Below are 20,272 nucleotides of genomic sequence, written 5' to 3' on the forward strand. Positions count from 1 at the left end.
ATTTGCCTTGTCTAGAAGACCACTTGAAAGATGGACTCTGCTGAATCTTGTGAAAATACCTTTCACCACCATTCAGACTTTTTTTCCATCTTAAAGGCAAAATTGAATGTTTTGGTGATTTAGCTAATGCATATCCATCTTGCGTCGCTAAGCAACATACACATAATACAATCATAATCCATTTTCAGCAGCACTTATATGAAAACATTTCCATCTCACTGAGATGCAGGCATAATCCTGTTAGCTCCAGAACAAACATATAGGTTGGCTAGATTCACATTAAGGCCTTTTGTGACAGTGAATGTGATGTTTGAACAGGGTGTCTTGCGCCTAAAATAGAAAGCATGTCTCAGGCTTCTTGTCTACTTCAACAAGGACACTGTCACCCCCAGGGCTTAGTCCTAAACAGTGAAAGCACCAATGATGTACTGTAGTAGACACTCTCCAAACAATAGAGGGAGAAGAGTATAAAAACGTGACCGGTAGCTAACTCACTGAGATTAGTCTGGAGCCACCGAGATACCTGTGTCCGATGAGGGAAAACACTACGACCCTCTCCAGCTATGAATGCCTCTGTACTCGGTTAGCACACGCGGCGAGTCATGAGGACGCTCTCCTCTGCGTTCAAGCTCAAGATGGTGGCCTGGCGAGGACAGACGGCCGAGCTCTGGATGGAAAAGATGAGAGAGGCTTTCTGTCAGCTCCTCACGCTCCTGACCCTACTGAGGGAAGGAGACGGGCAGGCCTGAGGCCTCAGAGAGACAGCAAGAGAGAGAAAGGCCAGAGAAGTGACCTACAGTATGCCAAGAAAACTAAGGCAGCAGTCCAGACACAGGCAGATGCTCTGCTTGACAGCATGCTGGAAGGGGCAAGGAGGATGTACCATCTGCAAATACTCAAAAGGAGATCTGACGCCGGAGCTGCACATTCAGACTGATTTGGTTGGTGCACAAAAAAACTGGCATGCTTGAAATGATTGCTATTACTCTTTCATGTTATTCCACATTTATAATCATGTTCAAAAACAACACATTGCATTTGATACTTACTGTTACTGTTATTTGTCAACACTTTACCTTAACCAACATCACAGTGCATGGAAAGCTCCTTTCTTTGTTTGCATTAGGTTATCAAACTTAGGGCATCAGTGGTACTCCAGTAATTGTGTTACTGGCACAGATACGCATACTTGCTCCACCTGTGACTGTTTTTGGCCTTTTCCTCTCAGATGTGAAGTTCAAGGATTGCTGCAGAGAACTGTTTGAGAGGATGAGTGCCGCAGAGGGCAGGGTTCCCTGGAAAGGAACCTTATTTCAGTGGCCGCTGCGCTGTTCATCTCCTGCCCCCGTGGAACCAGCACATCCAGAGGCCGCACCAGAGACGCTAGACTAGCGGCCCCTGCCTCCTGTGCGCACGCCTCCAGGTGGCAGTGACAGACAAAGCATGGGGCCTCTGGATGTGCTAGTTCCACGGGGGCTTCCGCAGAACCACGGCAACAATGTATGGTCTGTGATAGAGCTCTCCAAAGAGCCCTGACCAGAGGATGTCCAGGCAGTTCCCCTCACTCAGCAGAATTATTTATACCGGTGTAACAATAAGGCGACTGTGTATTTTGGCATGGTGGAGGATGTCGTTCTGGGTCAGAGACTAGTTCAAAGGCACTACAGTGGCCGCAGTTCAGTGACGTCAAACAATCTGGGTTGTATTTCAGGGGGGTCAATTAGAGGTCTGTGAGTTTGCACATACAGTACACATGCTGTTCAACCTCATTTATTTCAAACAATGTCAGAATACAGTGTGACACACTGAACCGAGCACGAATGGGCTGGAGAAGTAATGCTAATGAATGCTAATAAACAACTCAGCACAGTGAAGTTATTCTGCGAGCTGATAACATGCTCCAAGCTGCTACTGGTAGCACGAGCGCAAATTAACAGCAGAGAACGTGAGTTTATCCAAGCAGACGGAGTTGTCACCGACCCTGCCTGTGTGCGCTGTGTCTTGTCACATCCAATTGGATTACACTGACATGGAGGGAAGGCTTGCAATAACAAAACCACCAAAGAACACCGAGCAAGGGCAGACACCCATATCCTGTCTTAGCTTGGGTTAGGTCCACGTCACTGCTTCTTACCCAGCACACAGGAAGACACTCGGAGCGAATGTGTTCCTTTGCATTAGCCGCTAGGAGTAGATCTCCATTACAGGACAACAAAAGCCTCCCCTATTCTCTGCCCCAGAGAGGCTCCAACAGTCAAACCAGGTATTAGCATGCAAATCTGGGCTATTCTCTGGGCTGCTGAGAGTTTGGACGAGGTCAGGAATCGTGCAGAGGGACCAACATGTCAGACGTTACCTCATAGGCGAGTCCGACGGCGCAGGCCAAGCGCTGGATTCTGGACTCATGGTGCAACTGCTGCAAGGAAACCCCAGCACAGACCAAGAGGTCAAACGTGGGATGTGTGTAAATTCAGGAAAAGACTCACCTTACTCTTAGTCCACACCTGGGTCACACAGGTGTATATTTCAGTGTGAACTCTAATTATGGAATATGCAGCTCAACACTAGCAAGGAAAAATTATTCTGACATTTTGCATAATTAATTATATTTAGTTACCCTCACAGGGGCTGCCTATATCTACCACACCATTATATGAAAAATAAACAGTTAGTGGAAAAAGCATTAAACATTCTGTTGATTCACAAAAACCAACAAACAGGTAAATATATGGTAAATATATTTGCCCAAGTGATAGAAATAACTTTTTCTATGGAGCTTAACAGGAAAGTTCCCACCCCTTCAGCAAGAGTAGAGGTTTCATCTCCATCCTGGGATATCATCAATAACTGCTCAATAATGTAAGATAAATAAGGCGTTGAGGTTGGGTTTTAACTATCACAAGTGAACAAGTCAGAATAGTAACATCTTAAGAAGGCTTTACCACATGATTCCAAATAGGCAAACTATCTCTTATTCATTCTCTCTTTCACTCCTTCTTTTCCCTTCATCCCCACTTCCTGTCACCTGAGATCCCCACTTCCTGTCTCCTATGATTAGTGTGACTGATTAGATATGAGGTACACTTGTTCCAGATGGTGTGCCTGTTCGCCATGATAAGTATTGATTCTGAACATGCTGGTGAGAGTGGGCCTCAATCCAACTCAGAGGTAGTGACCTCGTGGAGGCGTGTCTGGTGAATGCAGCATTTCAGGGATTCTCTTTACTAACAAACACCTCGGCCTCTGTATTCAAACTCTGTCTATGAGCCGCATTTATAAAATAGCATGCTGTTGCTTTTTATAAATGACATGAGGTTCTGTATAAACAGGCCAGCTACTGCTGAACTCCTAGCTCACAACAGGCTTTTCAAGCATCCCCCACTCTCCTGCATAGCCACTGCACCGGGACAGGCGGCTGGCCATATACACATAAATGCCATAAAATCAGAAAGCACCCACAAAACAAAATAATCCTCATTTATATCTGCCTGGCACTGCAGGCTAGCGTTTCACAGTGAGCGGCTATTTATGCACTCTTAAATCAACAACGGTTAGTCTCGGAGGCAACCGTGAGAGACAGCCACATTATATGGGTTAACAGAGACTTGCTCCATGTGTATGCACGACACCTCGGCTCCCTCACTCTGTAATCAATAGGCCACATACAGCGAGGAGGCCAGATTGGGCTAAAAAGTGCAGATTTAATTAAGTGCCAATGGACATGACAGGACAGGAGAGTGGTCATGTTAAAAATTGCAGGCCACATAATATTCCCAGGGCAAGTTCTGTTTTTCTTAACTGTTGACCTTAAAGGATATGAAAATTCTGTAAGTTTACACAGGCAATTAAATGATCTTGGCATGTGCATGAGTTAAGGATAATTATGATCCGCTAACAGTCACTACAGGCTTCATTTTTTGGTGTGGTAAGGTGTAATCAAGATGTATTTTTCTGCAACATTGCACTATACCTTTGAGATATTGGGAGTGATATGAAATAATATTTTAAATGATGTTGACATATGTTTTCCTAATAGGTTACACATAGTTGAACACAATCTGTGAAGAGGGGGTGAGAAAGAAAGAAAGAAAGAAAGAAACAAACAAACAAACAAAGAAAGAAAGAAAGATTGGGAGAGAAAAGAGCCAACACACGCATAGTGTAATTGTGAATAAATCAATATTCAGAGCAAAAACTGCTGTAGCAACTAAATGCAGGACTCACATTATATATTTTATGTCAGGCTATGCTTCATGTATGGAGCTAAAATATAATAGACAGCAGCTCACCAACATGTTTGTGTCCTAGCTTTTTGGCAAGCTTTTTGACGTGATGTCAGAGGAACTTGACAGTTAATAGGACCCTGCAGAGATCCCAGTCGGACCTTACCTGGTCGCTGACAGTTGCACTTTCCAACCTGAAGTTGGTGTTCTAAAACGCAATATCCAACTACAGAAAGACACCATGGTGTCGTATTTTCATTGCCATTTGTTGCTAGCATCATTCGTGCTACCATGCACCTTATTAGGGGAGGTGATATTTCGCTGCCCGAGCTGCACCGCGGAGAGGCAAGCCGCATGCCCAAAACTCACGGCCACTTGTGTAGAGATTGTGAGAGAACCCGGCTGTGGCTGCTGTCCGGTATGTGCCCGGCAGCTGGGAGAATTATGCGGCGTGTACACGCCAAGATGCGCCAGCGGTTTGAGATGTTACCCGACTCAGGATTCCGACATGCCCCTGGATCAGCTGGTAAAGGGATTGGGACAATGTGGGCATAAAGTGGACGTTGAGCCTACTGTCAGTCTTGAGAACCGAGAACAAAGTGGTAAGTTGTCCACTGCAAATGTACAGATATACGCCTTGAAATACCGAAATGTGTGGTGTTTCCCGTTGACCCAGCAGTCTAGGAACATGGTCTGCCATTTTTTCCATTATTGAGTCTAAAAAGAACACTTGCATAATGTAATCACGGTCTGCTGTGTGATTGCTCTGACAGCATCAAGTATCGTGTTTATTTTCATGCCTTTGGTGTTTGTTTTAAACATTTAATTAAACCGATTTAAAATGAAATTCCCTCTCTTTAGCCCATACGTTTTTTTTTTTATTCTGTGAATACGCTTCGGGTGTTCATAAGTCAAGTGTAAATAGAAATAATGCAATATTCGTCATGATTAAAAAATGAATCTGTGACTAACTTACCCCACGGCCAGCCTCGCACAGAGTGTATTTTAGAATACCCTACTTTTGAATAAACCGAGATATTGTTTTTTTACTTTCTAATTCAAACGTAAATTTGCCTTTCCAAAATCACCAGGTTAGGTAAACATTACTGACAGTGTGTCATATGCAGTTGACTAGAACTATTACTATAACTATTATACTATATAAATATTAATATAACTATTGCTCTTTTTTAATGGACTTATCAGTGGTTTGCATGCTGGTTTGCTTCCTCAAGTTCCTCAAGTTCATGTGCATCAGCTGTTTTCAGGAAATCCCTCATGCCCACAATCCAACCATATTCTTTTGCATGATATGCCCAAATACAGGAAATGCATAGCAACCATAAATATCTCTTGGAAACATATTTAGTACATTTATGTTACACTATGTTGTGACGCTGCTTAAACTAGACTTGATTTAACATCAAGACACAGCCTCCTGGAGCACATGTGATAATCAACCAGTCTCCATTATTCTCCTTCCTCCATCTTGTTCCTCTGTCTCCTCATCTCTCCACTAATCACGTTGCAAACAAATGGCCACTTGTGTTGATGGGTACCAAAGGGGAAATGGCTCATACCAATTCAACAGCATGGTGAACTTTGAGCTTTGCCTCTGATCTCTTGTGATGGAGTTCTGCCTCAGTGACCTGCTTCTATTCTGCGTTCAGGCACAATATGGTCAAGGCAAGCAGCCATGAAAGGATCCTTCATGCATTTGAACGATTGTGCATCCAGTGAGATAAATATGTCCTATGGGTTGTGAATGGTCATTAATATTAAAAGCCATTGTTCCATATTAATTAATAGATTATTCAAACCATCTATAGAGAATGCATGAGAATGAGAAACAGCTCATTGTTGACATTTGTCCTCTTCTGTTTCTGCCATGGGACCTTAATGCCCTTTGATGCCAGCCTGGTACAAAGTACACAAAGCCTGGCATGTTCCCTTCAAACAATCCCTCATCATGTTCTTTCTATTGGCCCAAACAATATGAGGGGTTCTTAGAGACCTAAGCTAATGTTTGGCTCGAGAGTCTGTTACTGTGCCAGAACATGGCTCAGTCATGCAGAGGGGTCTAGTGTATTGTGTAGTAGTGGCATGACTGATGGTATTAGGGGGCACTGGAGGGAGGCGTAATGGTCAAGACCTTACTGTACATGACACTTTGTTTATGACTTTGTTTGTGTCCACTGTCCAGTCATTTGTTGTGTCCGTACAAGAACTCTTCATTAGTGAGTACATCATGTCCCTCACCCTTGGTTTTATTTATAGCATGCAACCATCTCGGCTTTGTTTGATCAATTAGGCCTTCATTAGCACTTCACCCATTTGTTGCTGTGTTGGTGCTCAGATGAAAAGCCAAATGTGTCATGGTTGTTCTCATTACAGCCTTGTTTCACTATTGCCCTCTCTCTGTCACTCAAGGTTCTTTCTCGGGGTGTGTTCAAACACGTCCTGTAACGTGGGGAAGGGCTCCACCTGTGGCTGGCTCCCCGTGCGCGGTGGGGAGCCTGAGTCGAGGGTGATGGGTGCCCCAGCCGTGGCGCCAGCCCAGCGGGGACCAGGTGGAGGCTCGCCCGGGGGCTACCCTGGCATCCAGATCGTGAGCGGGCGCTCAGTGAGGCGCTGCGCTGTGCGGAGGGAATGTTTTGGAGATAAGATACGTCTCCAACACAAGCGCTCGGGGCAGCAGTCTTGGCTCATCACCCAGTGGCACGGCACATGGGGCCAGTTTTGCAATTGATACCTGTTGCTGTTGGCATGTCTGAGGCTGCAGCCACATAGTGCATATTGCATACTCTCATATTGCTTTCCCCATCACCTTAAAAAAGGTAAATAGCAACAGATTAGGGATTCATTAGGGATTTTTTTTTACGGGTAGGGACTCATGCAAGGTTACTCTGGGCTGTTTGGTGCATAGGTTTCATAATGAGTGTGACAGTGCAGTGTTTCTGGATGACGTGGGATACTCTTCAGATTATCCATAACCATGAGTAATGATGTTGTTGATGATGGTGATGTTGTTGATGATCATGATGATGATGATGATGTGTTAACAAAATCATGCAGTCAGTTTGGCTTGCAGAAAGAGATGAGTCGATGAACTTTTGTCCTTTTCTACCTGGCTGCGCATCGCACATGCCTTGACTGCTCTAAGCTCAAGTGAACTCTTGTCGGCACCAAGTTATGACGTTAATGCTGCAAAGCTGTTTTTGATGAAATCTCTATGGGAACTTCTTGACTTTGTATTTGTCTCTGTTTATACAATCTAACTTTTGGTCTTAGGTTTATGTGACGTTTTTGAACTCCTTTCAAACTCTCCATTTCTGTGTTTTTTTGTAGCGTTTCACTCTTTCTCTCCCCCCAGTCATCCTCTGAATCACTGTTCATTCATTGTCTCTTTCTTACTTCCCCCCATCTGTGGTCTGCTTTCTTTATCTTTCACTCTCTGTTTTTGTGTGTCATGTATACTGTGATTGGCCTTGAAGCCCCGCAGGGGAGAGATGTGCTGGGGCTTGCCCCATGTCTCCCCTCCCACCTACACCCCTACAGGTGCCTAATTAGAGTAGGGGATGCCTTTGGTGGCGGCAGCGTGTCAGGACCTGCGACCCCTAAGAGAGGCTCTGCACGGGTGGCGGGACTTGACTGCCGCCCCCGCAGACATCAGGGGTGTCGACAGTTGTTGGGCGCGTAGAGAGGGAAGAATTGAGCGAAACCCCCACAGGCTGGAGAGGGGGAGGATAGGAGAGGCCAGATGATAGACAGCCTGCACTCAGAAGAGCCACTAACACACTAACACACACAACCGTCCTACTTCACCATAAAGTGATGTCTATATTCACCTTTTGACCATTTCTCAGAGAACTTAATAATCATAAAAGTAGCTTGAAAAGTAAATATATGGGGAACTCTTTGTATCACTTTACTTTTTGTTTTAAATATGTTTCCCATGTCTAGGGCTTAGGTCACGTAGAGAGACGTTACACTAAGCAGATAGAGGCACAAAACCAATAACACAGCAGAGCTGTGCAAGACATAACTCACCCAATTGTCTTTTGCTTCACTGCACTTGCCGGTGGCACTGATTTGAAGTGCTTTGGCTTCAAGATATGTAGTCTTACAACAGTATTTTGACAGATTCAGTTTTATTTGGCAAAATGCTCTGTAGCCCTGAACATATCTTTTGTGTTATTTGAAGCAAAGGATTTCTGTATATGGCAACCGCTGTCCAAAATAGCAACATTCTGTATGTCTTTTGTGTGTTTTGAGAGCATCCTGGAGGCACTGCACAATCCATCGCTAATGCCAGATTTCATGCTCCTCTCGGCAGGTAGGGCCCTGTTTCTATGGTGCCAGGAAAAGATCAACACAGCTTGACAAAGTGAAAATGGAAAGCTGACAGCATCTGGCTGTAGCCGGCAGTCATCCCTCTGAAAACAAGTCCTCTGTTTTTTCTATATCAGGCGATGTGAAGTCAAGATCACTTTTTTTTCAAAGCTTGACCTATTTAGTTTTCATTTAGTCATTTAGTTACAACAATGGAGAGTGGTGCTGTACAAATAACCTCTGTGTTTTAATTTCTGAGGTAATGACTTAATGATATTCATTATATTTGCTGTAATGATGTTATCGCACATACACGTTCATATGAACACCCACACACATGAGCATGCCTGCACAGGTTCGCCTGCACACGGCGAGAGCTTAGTCATCAGGTTGAGAATGATTTACGACTACACAGCACTACTAGTCTGTCTTTGCATTTGTAATTAGAGATAGGAGAAGGCCCAGGCAGATGTCCTGGCATGGAGGTTTTAATAGAGAGAAGATCTCTCGCCAGGTAGTCTACCTCCCACGAGGCTGTACTCTGGAAACGCTTTGTCAGCAAGTAGGAGGTGACTTGCTTCCATGGAAGTAAGCCTTCATGTCTCAACATTCATTGGTCATCAGAGTCTTAGACAGGCCCAGATGTACGCAAACCATTAACAAATTCAGCACAATGCTCTGCCATTACATTGGATTACAGCTTTTCAGTTTAGTTCCGCACCTTAGTTGATTTAGGTTTCCAACTATCAAGTTGTTGTACATTACACCTGTAGAGTGTCATGCACCACAAGTTAAATGGAAAGCCTGTGGTAGAAATATGCTGAAATGTCTTTTATCTCAATCTGTTAATATTTTCCTGGATTCTCAACTTTGCAGCCATTTACTATGAAGTGTAGATATCAGCTGTTGTAAATTTGCCCATGGCTTCCCATAACCAAACATCATTATGGGAGGCATTTGTCAACACCGGTCACATGCTTTCAAAAAACACTACGATTCCCAGACCTGAGGAGAAGCAAAAGCAAAGATAATAGAACAGCTCCGCTCTAGAATCTTTGAGCAAAAGGGTTCTGTGCAGATACCCAAGAACGTTCCTGTCTAGCATGTGGCCTCAGGGCTGATGACTGTTTCATTTCTACAGTGAAAGGAAATGAAATGACTTTATGTACTGTTATTTTGTGCCGCTGTGGCACCATGGCCCTTCCGAGCTGTAACGATCGCAAAAGGGCTTGCTCTTATGTAACCGTGAAATAACCATGCCCCAGCTAGCGATTCAACTGCCTCGGCTGTTTGCGTTGCTTTGCTTTTTCATACAACTCATGACCTCTTTGCTGGCTCTCTGCTGCCTGGTACAAAAAAGTCCCATCTCATTACTTGTTATTTCTGTATGTGGAACTAGGAGGGGTTGTGCTGGCTATTTATTTAGTAGATGTTTAACCATAAGGGTAAACTGTGGACACATTTCAATCAATGCCAATGTCGTCTTGTTAGTTTTCCATTTGAGCATGATGATGGACCCAAGGGGGGGGGTTATGTCATCACCCCAGGGCCTGAGCAAACCAAACTCTCTTTCACAGCGCTGCATAGGCCAGCGGAGGCCATAATTCCACTTTATGTACATATATGTTTATAAACTCCAACCAGTTAACCGAAACATTCATTAACCCAAAATAGTAATTTGATTGCTTTTTGGCAGTGCAGCTTCTAAAATGTACTCATTATACTACACTGTAATTTTTTCAGAGCAGTTATTGAAAGCAAGATGGAGTATCTGACTTATGGGATTCAAAGGGCCTGCTGTCATCTTGTACGTCCTGGGGCCAGGAGTTAATACCTAACACATATCCAAGAGTGTTTAAAAAGAGAAAAAGAACCATGTCCGTGTCTATATCATATTTACCCATGTCAGAAAGGATCAAACTAAAATGCTTTGCAGCATGTATATTTTGTAATATATTGACAGAGTATGTGAAAATAAGAAATGATTCTGTCATTTATGACCTGAGACATACCATCTTGATAGAGCACTTTTTTGAACCCCTGCCTAAATGAAGGCTTCTGTCGGTGCATAATCTTAAGCTGGGCTTTACAGCAGCACCTCGGCTCCCAGTGAGACACTGGTGGACAAGCATCAAGCGGAGGCCATAATGACCCCGATAGGAGCAAGTGTCCACACCCAGACCGCCAAGGCCCACACACTGTCAGCCCTCAGAGAGAGGGGCCGAGAGACTTGGACAAGGAGGTGTTATTGGAGCAGGCCCAGGGCCATTATGGCAACGGAAAAGGATAGCTGGGAGAGTACGTAATGGCAGGTGTCCGGATCATAGCGCAGCATGTCCGCCTGGCTGCCAACAATTTCTGAAATGAGGCAAACTATTAGAAAAGAGATGCACGCTGAGTTGAACAGTGAGAGACACTATTCTTAGGGCCTGCTCGCATGGATATTGGCTGTGAAACTGGAGAGTGCGGGATCCGTGGCCGGACAATGCTGTGGTCCAGGCAATCAACCTCCCCTCAGATCTTCCACGGGGCAGCCACCCCTGGGGCCCGTGACATCATCCGCATGTCTGTTCTGGGCGAGTGGCCTGAGGGGAGTGCTTTTCAACACTTCCTTCTCTCGCCCTCTGGTGTGCCGCCGCCGCCAACGCGCTCAACCACCCTGCCCGCCCGCCGTGCTCGCCTTCAGATGGACCAGACGGTGAAGCGATGAGATCACAGAGAGGACTCTCCGTTAACGACCCTGCGGGGGAGCAGAGCAGGCCTCTCCCTGGGGATCAGTGACCTACTCATTGAAGTGGCATTACACAGAGTGACATACTGTACATCAGCGTTGCCCCTGGAGACATCGCGTCTTGCTGCCTTCTGCGGCCCTGGGATGAATGGGAAAGAGGGATATTTGGGGCACGCCATTATTATGTGAAGTGGAGCCTTGATTAAAGGAGAGTAAATGACGGTGTTTGTGCAGAGCTTTTGTTGCCAGGGACTGATGTGATGGCACACATCTGACAGAGCAGAGCGCATGGCGCCGCAGCCAAAAGGTCCGATGTCAGTGTCCTGGAGTCATCCAGAGGGAAGCGATGAGAGAATGGAACAAACACTAAGAACAGGGATGGGAGGTCAGACAGATTATACATTGTTTTTATTGTTAACCACACAAACAGGCCAATCAGGCCTTTTACTGTTGACTTGTGACTGTGGAAATACCTATTTCACAACATAGTCCTAAATAGATGCATGCAACGATGCAGCACTGTAAAACATTTTAGTTTGCTACTGTGTAGTGAAGAGAAACCTAGAATGGTGAACTGAAATGGACACTTTGGGGAAGTCACTGCAGCGATGTAATTTCACTGATTTCAAAGATTCAACAGATTACCACCAATATTTTCAGTATTATTCTAACAGTATTCTGACAGTTGTAGTGGTTTTGTTTCTCCATCAACCACAATACCTTGCTCCCTTTGTTTGTAAAGCAGAGACAGGAGTCTACTGGCACTGTGGCATAGTTCAGTCATGGACTTCCGATTAAATGCTAAACCTAGGTTGCATTCCATATTCACTTTCACTCTGACACACTGTGCGATGAGCAGTGCTCACTAGCGCAGTAGTGGGCAAAAAAGTAATTGTTAGGACTTGGGTCACAGTTGGAAACAGTTGTTGTGTTTAGGGTTCTGTTCTGAGCAGTCAGAATGCCTTACAACATGGCAGCAGGGATCCAGAGGCTGGGGTTGAAAATGGACTCAGATGAAGTTGCATTTTCTTCTATAATGGTAGCACAGTACAATTGGAGACCCTTCCTTATGGGCCAGACCCAGACATCATAATTCTTAATCTTCAAACATGTAGTTGATGGATGACATTTAGTGTCAGGAGTGTTATTCATTTTATCATATTGAATTTTCACAGCCCAACTTCTGTCTCTCTTAGCTATGTGTCTATCTGTGTTTTGTGAAAGTTGTGTATATATGTTTGTGTACAGTTGATAATGTGCACCGTATTTTTACATTGCTTTTTTATATTATATTTATCGTGTTTTCTTAATGTTCAATGTTGCACAGTCAGTGGAGTTGACTTAGTTGATGGCAACGAACAATTTCACTGTCAGTCATTTTGACACACAATAAAATCATCTGATTATATCTGATGGCAAAGATTATAGAAGGAAATGAACCTTCATTGGGTTTCAATGATCAAAGGTATATCTCCCAAGTCAGTGAATTAAATACATGAGTACCCTATAGGCTATAAATAGCAAACAATTATCCTGACATGCGATCATGTTTCAAAGATTTAGAAACTATTTTAATCCAACACAGAGGATTGCCTGCATTTACCTTAAAGTGCTTGCCAGAGATAAAAGGTAGCTCTCTTTTTACTGGCTGTTCTGTCTCATTCAGTAGCTGTGATTAAGGGCTGCTTATTAGCTTGTCCACGTTGGTCTCTGATGGTCTGCCAAAGCCCTGATGCTACTTGTGCTATATCAGCCAAATGGGTCCCATTCTTAGTCTGCTATTTTACCTCGACAAATTAGTGGGTGAACCTTAGGAAATGGCCATGACCTATATAGTATTGCAATACTGATTTGGAGTAATGTGAGACTTTGTGTGTTTTTTGTGTAAACCAGGAGAAGTCTCTGGAACCAAAGTCCCCCCTCAGAGAAAGCAAACATGCATACTCAACGTCGCTGTGCACAGGCACCATCAAAGCATAAAGAAGACCATGAGGACCAACTGGCTGGAGGAGACGCGTCCCGCACACCCTTGGCCCGTGAGTATGTTTCTCCCCAGCCCTCGGGGGAGCGAGCAGGCTACATGCCTCCAGCTAACCCCTTGGGTCCTATCCTAAGTGGACACAAGCTTCATGCAAACAAACTGTGGCAAGCTAAAGGTCTACGCTGACCTGAGCTGGCACTGAATTTAGTACGGCAGTGCCCTCTTCTGGCTATCACACACACACACACACACACAAACACACACACACACACACACACACACACACACACACACACACACACACACACACACACTGACATACACACATTCATAGAAAAGACAGATACATACATACATATAAAGATAAAGCTAGTGTGCCACAGTGATGGAATGATTTATGTCATGGTATATTGGTAAATACTTTTGCAATACATAATTATAATAACGTGTCATCATAAATAAAACTTTTCATCATGTCATCTATTTTTTAAACCTCCTTTTGTCACAAATTGAGGTTGAAAGAGGATCCAAAGGGAACATCTCCATCTTCAATGTTGTTCTGTCTAAATTAGTTATTTTTATGGTATTCTAACTAGTAAATCACTCCTTCAATATCCAGCTGTAAAATATCCTTTTTTCATTTTAGAGTACCTTTTTTGTATCACTGACATCAATTACATTTAATAATTCATAGGGAGGAGCTGTTAACAGGAATGTGAAGCAGTTAAGTGTGCCATTTACAGGAAAGAGGAAAAGAATAACCAGCGACACATATGGACATTCCTTAGGCTCAGAATAAATCCATTGTTATTTAGTTTGCCCATTGTGTAAATCTAAAGTAAGGCTATTTTCTGTGAAAGTATGTTCATGTCCTCACCAACGCATCAGCGTCAATAAATACTCCTGAATAATTCTTATTAGTTAGAATGACTATCTGTCCAAAGCCTTTTTAAGACTAGGTTGTTTGTTGAAACGTGACACATTGTGTGTGCTTCTCATTTGTTAACCAAATAATCTGTGGAGAAAGCAGTGCATTACAGTTGACCACAGTTTGTCCATGTGACTGGGAACTCCAGCTTCAGTCTTTACAAATTAGCGTGCCCTCTATAGCCATTAACAGAAGCCATAAGTGTTTTGACCTGAAAAACAATGATATACATGCCCAGATTTTCCCCCTCATTTAACTCTCTCTATAGCAGCTATTAAACAAGAAATAGTCAAGGAAAAAAGACAATCGATGAGACCATTAGTGAACAACAGCAGAGACAACAATGGTATGAGTGTGGAGTGGTAAGGGGCAGAGCTGGACGGGCCTCCTCTCTTGTGTCCGTGGGGCTGAGGGCGCAGTGGAGGTGGTGGTGGTGGTGGTGGAGGAGGGGAGGGATGTCCTCACATGCTGCTCTGGCGTCCCCCATGCGCCCGAGAGATTCCTTTTGGGAGCAACACATGACGTTAGGTCTGGGGACCTCGGGGCAGCGCAGCGCAGCACAGGCTAGCACAGCCCAGCATGGTCCAGGGTAGTGTTTGCGTAGCGTAGCGTAGCGCCCATGGCTCTGCGAGGGGGCCACTTGTCATTCACATGATATGGATAAGATCCCTGGCAGCCCCGGCGCTGCAGCATGCCCTCTCATCTCGGGCCAAGCGGAGCGCGGCCCATCGCCGGCCAGGCCCTTTGATGCAGCTGCGTGTCCCCCATGGGGAGAAGGGCGTTGAGGGCAGGAGCCAGGGCTTGGCATCCAGTTAAAAGAATGCGCAGGAGGACTGGCAGAGCAGGGCCAGAGAGATGAATATCGACAAACGATTCATGACCCCAGCGCTTATTGTTGTCTTTCTTGCAGGACCAGAGCCATAGCCGATGTCAGCAGGAGCTGAACAAGGTTCTGGAGGAAATCTCCAAGATGACCTTCATTAACAATAAGGGCTCGCTGGAGAACCTTTACGAGCTGAAATTCCCCAACTGTGACAAGGAGGGCCTGTACAATATGAAGCAGGTGAGCCCATATGCACACAGTCAGAACAGAGCCCTCTGTACACTATTGTGCTATGTGCACAACACCGATCACACATGGATACAAGGATTCTGTCAAATGTCAGAGTTTCTGAAACATGTCACTTACAAAACGACAAAATAAGCCATGAATGATCACATCATTAAATCAACAGGGGATATATGAGCAAGAGGACAGCTACCTGTGTCCAGTGCATCTTCTCCCAAACCTTAGTTTATAAAGAAGCAAAACCAAAACAGTGAAATGTTTCAGTGGAGCTTAGAGAAAAACGGAAGAAAACACCACTACTTCCTGGACATTTGGTCAACACAGACGCGACAGAGTCTGAGACAGGAGGTACAATGCCGTAAAAATATTTACTATCGGGCTGTAATCAGTCTGTAAGAGGAAAGTTGCTGCTTTTTTGGCACAGAAAGTTGAAACAATGGCCCACAATGAGACAGTTTAAGTTTCCTTCACTTGCGTGTCCTTGATGCAAGACCCAATTATTTTTAGCACAGGTCAAAACAATGATATGACATATCTGTATCCTGAAAGCACACCAAGTAGTCCACGTTTGGAGGTAAGAGAAGGACAGAGACCCCTGGGAGAAGTGGGCGGGATGCATTGTTTTAATGTGAAAGCTCTGTTCCCAGGGCTTAAAACACTGTACCTCACTGCTCCTGATTGTTTCATAATCATCTTGTTCCTCTTGCAATTACAGTAACTGTCAGTTTTTGTTCTTTCTCACTGAAGGAAAAAATTGAAAGTCTGTTTTTTTTTTTTTTGCCTATTTTGGGTCCCCGCATAAGCTGTGTCCAGTTCAATTATGACCTCATTTTGGGAGCGCTCGGTGGGGGTTGCCGAGGCATGCTGTGACAAGTGGGCCACGGATGGTTGTTGTTGGAGCGCCGCTCCACCCGCTCCTCTCCCACCCATGACTGTACCAAGTGCCTCATTAACCCCTCAGAATCCTTGTTCCCACCACCTCACCGCCTCGCATAACAAGCCCACCCTCCACCCCAACCCCCCCACCCCCTCCGCCTCCTCTCCTTGTGTTTCAGTGTCACATGTCCACTCACGGGCAGAGGGGCGAGTGCTGGTGCGTGGACCCTATCACGGGCGTCCAGCTCCCGTCGTCGCTCAAAGTGAGGGGGGACCCCAGCTGCAGCCAATACCTCAGCGGCCAGGAGACCAAGCCCCCCGCCATCAGCGCCACAACTGCGCAGAAATAAATGTGCTCTCACAAAACCCTCCAGCCAAAACTGGAAGGGGCCAGAGTCATAAGTGATTGAGTTTTAAGCATGTAAAAAAATGTATGTGGTCACTGTGTTTGTGAATGTGTGTGTGTGTGTGTGTGTGTGTGTGTGTGTGTGTGTGTGTGTGTGTGTGTGTGTGTGTGTGTGCGTGCGTGCGTGCATGCGTATGTGGGTGTGTGTGCATGGGGATGTGTGGGGATGTGTGAGCATACTCTTTGTCAGTTCTATACTGTATGTGTGCACATGTGGACTGTGTGTGTATGCCTGTGTGTGCCTCTGAGTGTATATGTGTGCGTGTGCGACTGTGCGTGTGTGTGTGTGTGTGTGTTAGTGTGCGTGCATGAGGCCGTATGTGTGCGTGTGTGGTGTGCGTCTGTGTGCTCTGTGTGTGTGTTTGCGTGTGTGTGCGCGCGATTGTGTGTGTGCATGAGGCCGTATGTGTGCGTGTGTGGTGTGCGTCTGTGCGCTCCGTTTGCGTGTGTGTGTGCATGTAAATGTTAAGTTCTGTAGTTAATCTTCAGTGACAGGGAGCGAGTGGAAAGTGTGACTTACCACGACACATGACAGCAAGGACGAGACAAGGAGAGCCATAGCTCTTTCCCTGATTTAAATTCAGATTTCGACTAGCTAAATTTAATATGGAGCGGCGTAGTCTCCTCCTATTCATAGGTTAAGTGGCCCGTGCGACATGGGGGGCTGAGAGAATGTTGTTTTAATCTTGTGGCCGTTCCTGCATCTGGCTCAGTAGTATAGGTATTTTGGGCAGGCAGCACGGGGAGCACAGCTGCTGGCTCTCAGGCCAAGTTCCAGTCCTATTTATTCAAGCTTTCTTTTTTGGAGGCTCGGCAAATGTGTGCTTTGAACTTGTGAATTTTGTACAGCCTCTTTTAATACATTGATAGATGAATAAAATGGAAATAAATAAATAATAAAAAGAGAGATTGTTTCCCCAACTGCAGAAATAGCTTATTTTTGGGGTCTTCTTGTTTTTCCTTCAATGAGCTATCCATCTCTATCTCTCCCAGGCGTTTCAAGAATACCTCTGTTTTCTTAAAGCTCCCATTGCCATGGATCTCAGCATGCATTCCCTCTCGATCCCCTCCTCCCCTGTCTTTCTCCTCCCCTTCTTTCTCTCCCTCCCTCTCTTTCTCTCTTTCTCTCCCTCCCACTCTCCCTCCCTCTCTCTCCTTCCCCCTGTGATAGCAGTGTGAGCACTGTGTCCTTGCTTCATCACACAGCATTCATACTGTAGGTTTGAAGTGCTAGACGGAACGGAAGCTGATAGAAAGAGAGAGAAGGGAAGAGTGAGTGAGAGAGAGGCAATTCTAAGGACACTGGTGGTAGCTGGAAGGTTGTCTGTTCTCTCTCATTCGATCGGGCTCTCCATCCATCCAGAGCCATGTGTTTGTTGAGACCAGAAGCCTGTGGTTTTGGGTACTGCGGAGCGAGGGGGGGGGGGTTGAGTGTTCATTGGTTACTAATGAAGTGCTGACAGAGGGCAAGATAGGACACAGGGCTGACACTGACAAATGTGATATTACGTGGGTTAAGTGCCTATAAATAAACACAGGTTTGCAAATGTACAATGCCTCTGGATTGCACCTAGCCTCTGTGGATCTCCCTAAAGGGAGTGAAGGAGGGGAACGGCTGGAGGTAGGGGTGGGGTGTTTATCTGTGAGGGGGGTGGGGGTGGGTGGAGGCATGATTGCAGCTCTATGGAAGGATGCCAAGCGGTTCACAGGTTGAATGAGTTTGCTGAAGGTGCTCTGTCAGCAGATTTTATCCACCTGGTGTGATCGCAGGATCTTTTGACAGATCTGTGCAGCTATGCTCACAGTCTTTCTGACGCCTATAGTTAAACACATATGTGAATATGCCAGCAATGAACACAAGACCTTTTGCAAAGAGTCACTGATCAAAGGTAGTTGGATACCAGTTGACAATTACTTATTTTATGTGGATACAATACCTAATACAGATACAGCTGCAAGTGGCAATAATTGGGGTCCAATCTGGTCCTGTTATATGACCCCTATATCTTTGTACAACCTCTCCCTGACAGTATCATTCATTATATGATACAATGAGTTTGGCCTAGTTTAAAAACAATGGAAAAGTCAAACCTTGTAGTTTCTGTGCATATTTACTTGCCATATGGGTCTGAGGAAGGTGGGAATGTTGATACAGAGTAATTGTGTGTTCTTTTGTATGTATGTGTGTGTGTGTGTGTGTGTGTGTATCTGTGTGTGTGTGTGTAGGACTAACTATGTCTTTGAGTATTTGAATGCATATTATTTGAGTAGGCCTTTCAGTATGTGTTATCTGAGTGTGTTGCATAGCCTGAATGAATGTGTGTGTGTCTGTGTGAAAGAGAGGGAGAGGGAGAGCAGGAGTGTGGGCTGTGCAGGAGATGCAGCTCCAGTTCCTGGAGCCTGGGAGACGGAAAGGATGAGTGTTTACCATCTGCTGTAGTGTAAAACTGTCAAAGCCCGTCTCTGTGTTTGGAGAGTGTCACACAAGTGACCAGGGGAATTTCTTAAGCAAATCAGAACGTCTTGTGCCCTGCCAACTAGTCATGTGCCCCATCCAGCCAGCCCTCACCCCCATTTTCATGTGTGTGTGTGTGTTATCACAGGGCACCACCACACAAACACACACCTTCAGTTATATGTGCCCTGTGCCTTTTATCTCTACTGAAACAGCCACAAACAGCTTGTACCTTGTTACAAAAAGTGGGACATCGTAAATACATGGGAACACAAAAAGTTATTTGGTATTTTAACGTCTGTGATAAACTTCAGCACAATTAAATATATATTACCCCTCAGATCTGTGCCTCATTTGTTTTTACACATCCGTCCGACTTACGGCTTGACTGTGGAAAAGGCCCACCTTCAGTCCAGTTCTCGTTGATGTTCAAGAGCACCAAAGCCATTGGCTCAGCTGGACACTTCAGAGCCAATGGGTATTTTTTATTCTCTGCACTAAATTCACATCATTCTAACTTCAGACTTTCATTGCCCATGAACAAGGCCCACCCTTAAAGGGTGGAGGAGGGGGAATGAACAAGGCCCACCCTTAAAGGGTGGAGGAGGGGGGATGGAGACTGGATAGTGTAGCCAAGGTCAGTATCTCTCTTGTAAACCCATCACTTTAGGTTTTGATATAGTTTCCTCTATTTTTCACATAAAATGATAGAAGTTAGGAGAAGAACTTGTTTTTTGAAGAATATGAAGATGAGCTGTATTTTTTTTTTGCCATGTTCTAGGTTTGGTGTGGAGTGGCACATGTTGTGAGTAGATGTAGCCATCCATAGTTGTAGTCCTAATTATGTAATAAAAGGGGCATGAATGCTTTGAAGTCCTAAGTGTAGTTGTCAGCTTCTTTGAAGAGAATAGTAATTGTCATGTTCACTACCTCACAAATCAAATCCTCCACACATGTTCCTCCCTGAGTCTGGTCCACTTCCCTGTCCTTGATCTGCCTATTTTGTGAATGAATACCTCCGCATCCCAGGCCAAGTGGCAGCTCTCTCTCTCTCTCCCTGTTTCACCACATCTGGATTTTGTAAAAGTGTTCAGTGAGCAGCCATCCTAGGGAGGACTTCACCTTGGCATCCCGCTTGGCGCCGTCCTCTTCCTCTTGGTGAGCAAACACCCAACATTTCAATGCGACATGCCCAGGAAACGCACACATACACACACACACACACACCTCTGATGGTTTCCACCTTCCGCATTATTTTGTGCCAGGGCCGC

The 20,272-nt window shown here is 45.1% G+C and overlaps 1 protein-coding gene across 1 annotated transcript; it reads left to right on the forward strand.

The window, feature by feature from the left end:
- The first annotated feature begins 4,402 nt into the window (after window positions 1–4,402).
- igfbp2b (insulin-like growth factor binding protein 2b) lies at window positions 4,403–18,127 on the forward strand. The gene is made up of 4 exons (XM_076262624.1): window positions 4,403–4,825; window positions 13,180–13,322; window positions 15,106–15,258; window positions 16,320–18,127. The coding sequence occupies exons 1-4, from the start codon at window positions 4,465–4,467 to the stop codon at window positions 16,488–16,490; spliced, it is 828 nt and encodes a 275-aa protein (XP_076118739.1). The 5' UTR covers window positions 4,403–4,464; the 3' UTR covers window positions 16,491–18,127.
- Window positions 18,128–20,272: the final 2,145 nt, after the last annotated feature.

Source organism: Alosa pseudoharengus, unplaced genomic scaffold (genome assembly GCF_046254945.1).
Source record: "Alosa pseudoharengus isolate Yale_2024_CS ecotype anadromous, Long Island Sound unplaced genomic scaffold, YU_APseudo_1.1 YU_APseudo_1.1_scf_3, whole genome shotgun sequence".
NCBI classification, from domain to species: Eukaryota; Metazoa; Chordata; class Actinopteri; order Clupeiformes; family Clupeidae; genus Alosa; species Alosa pseudoharengus.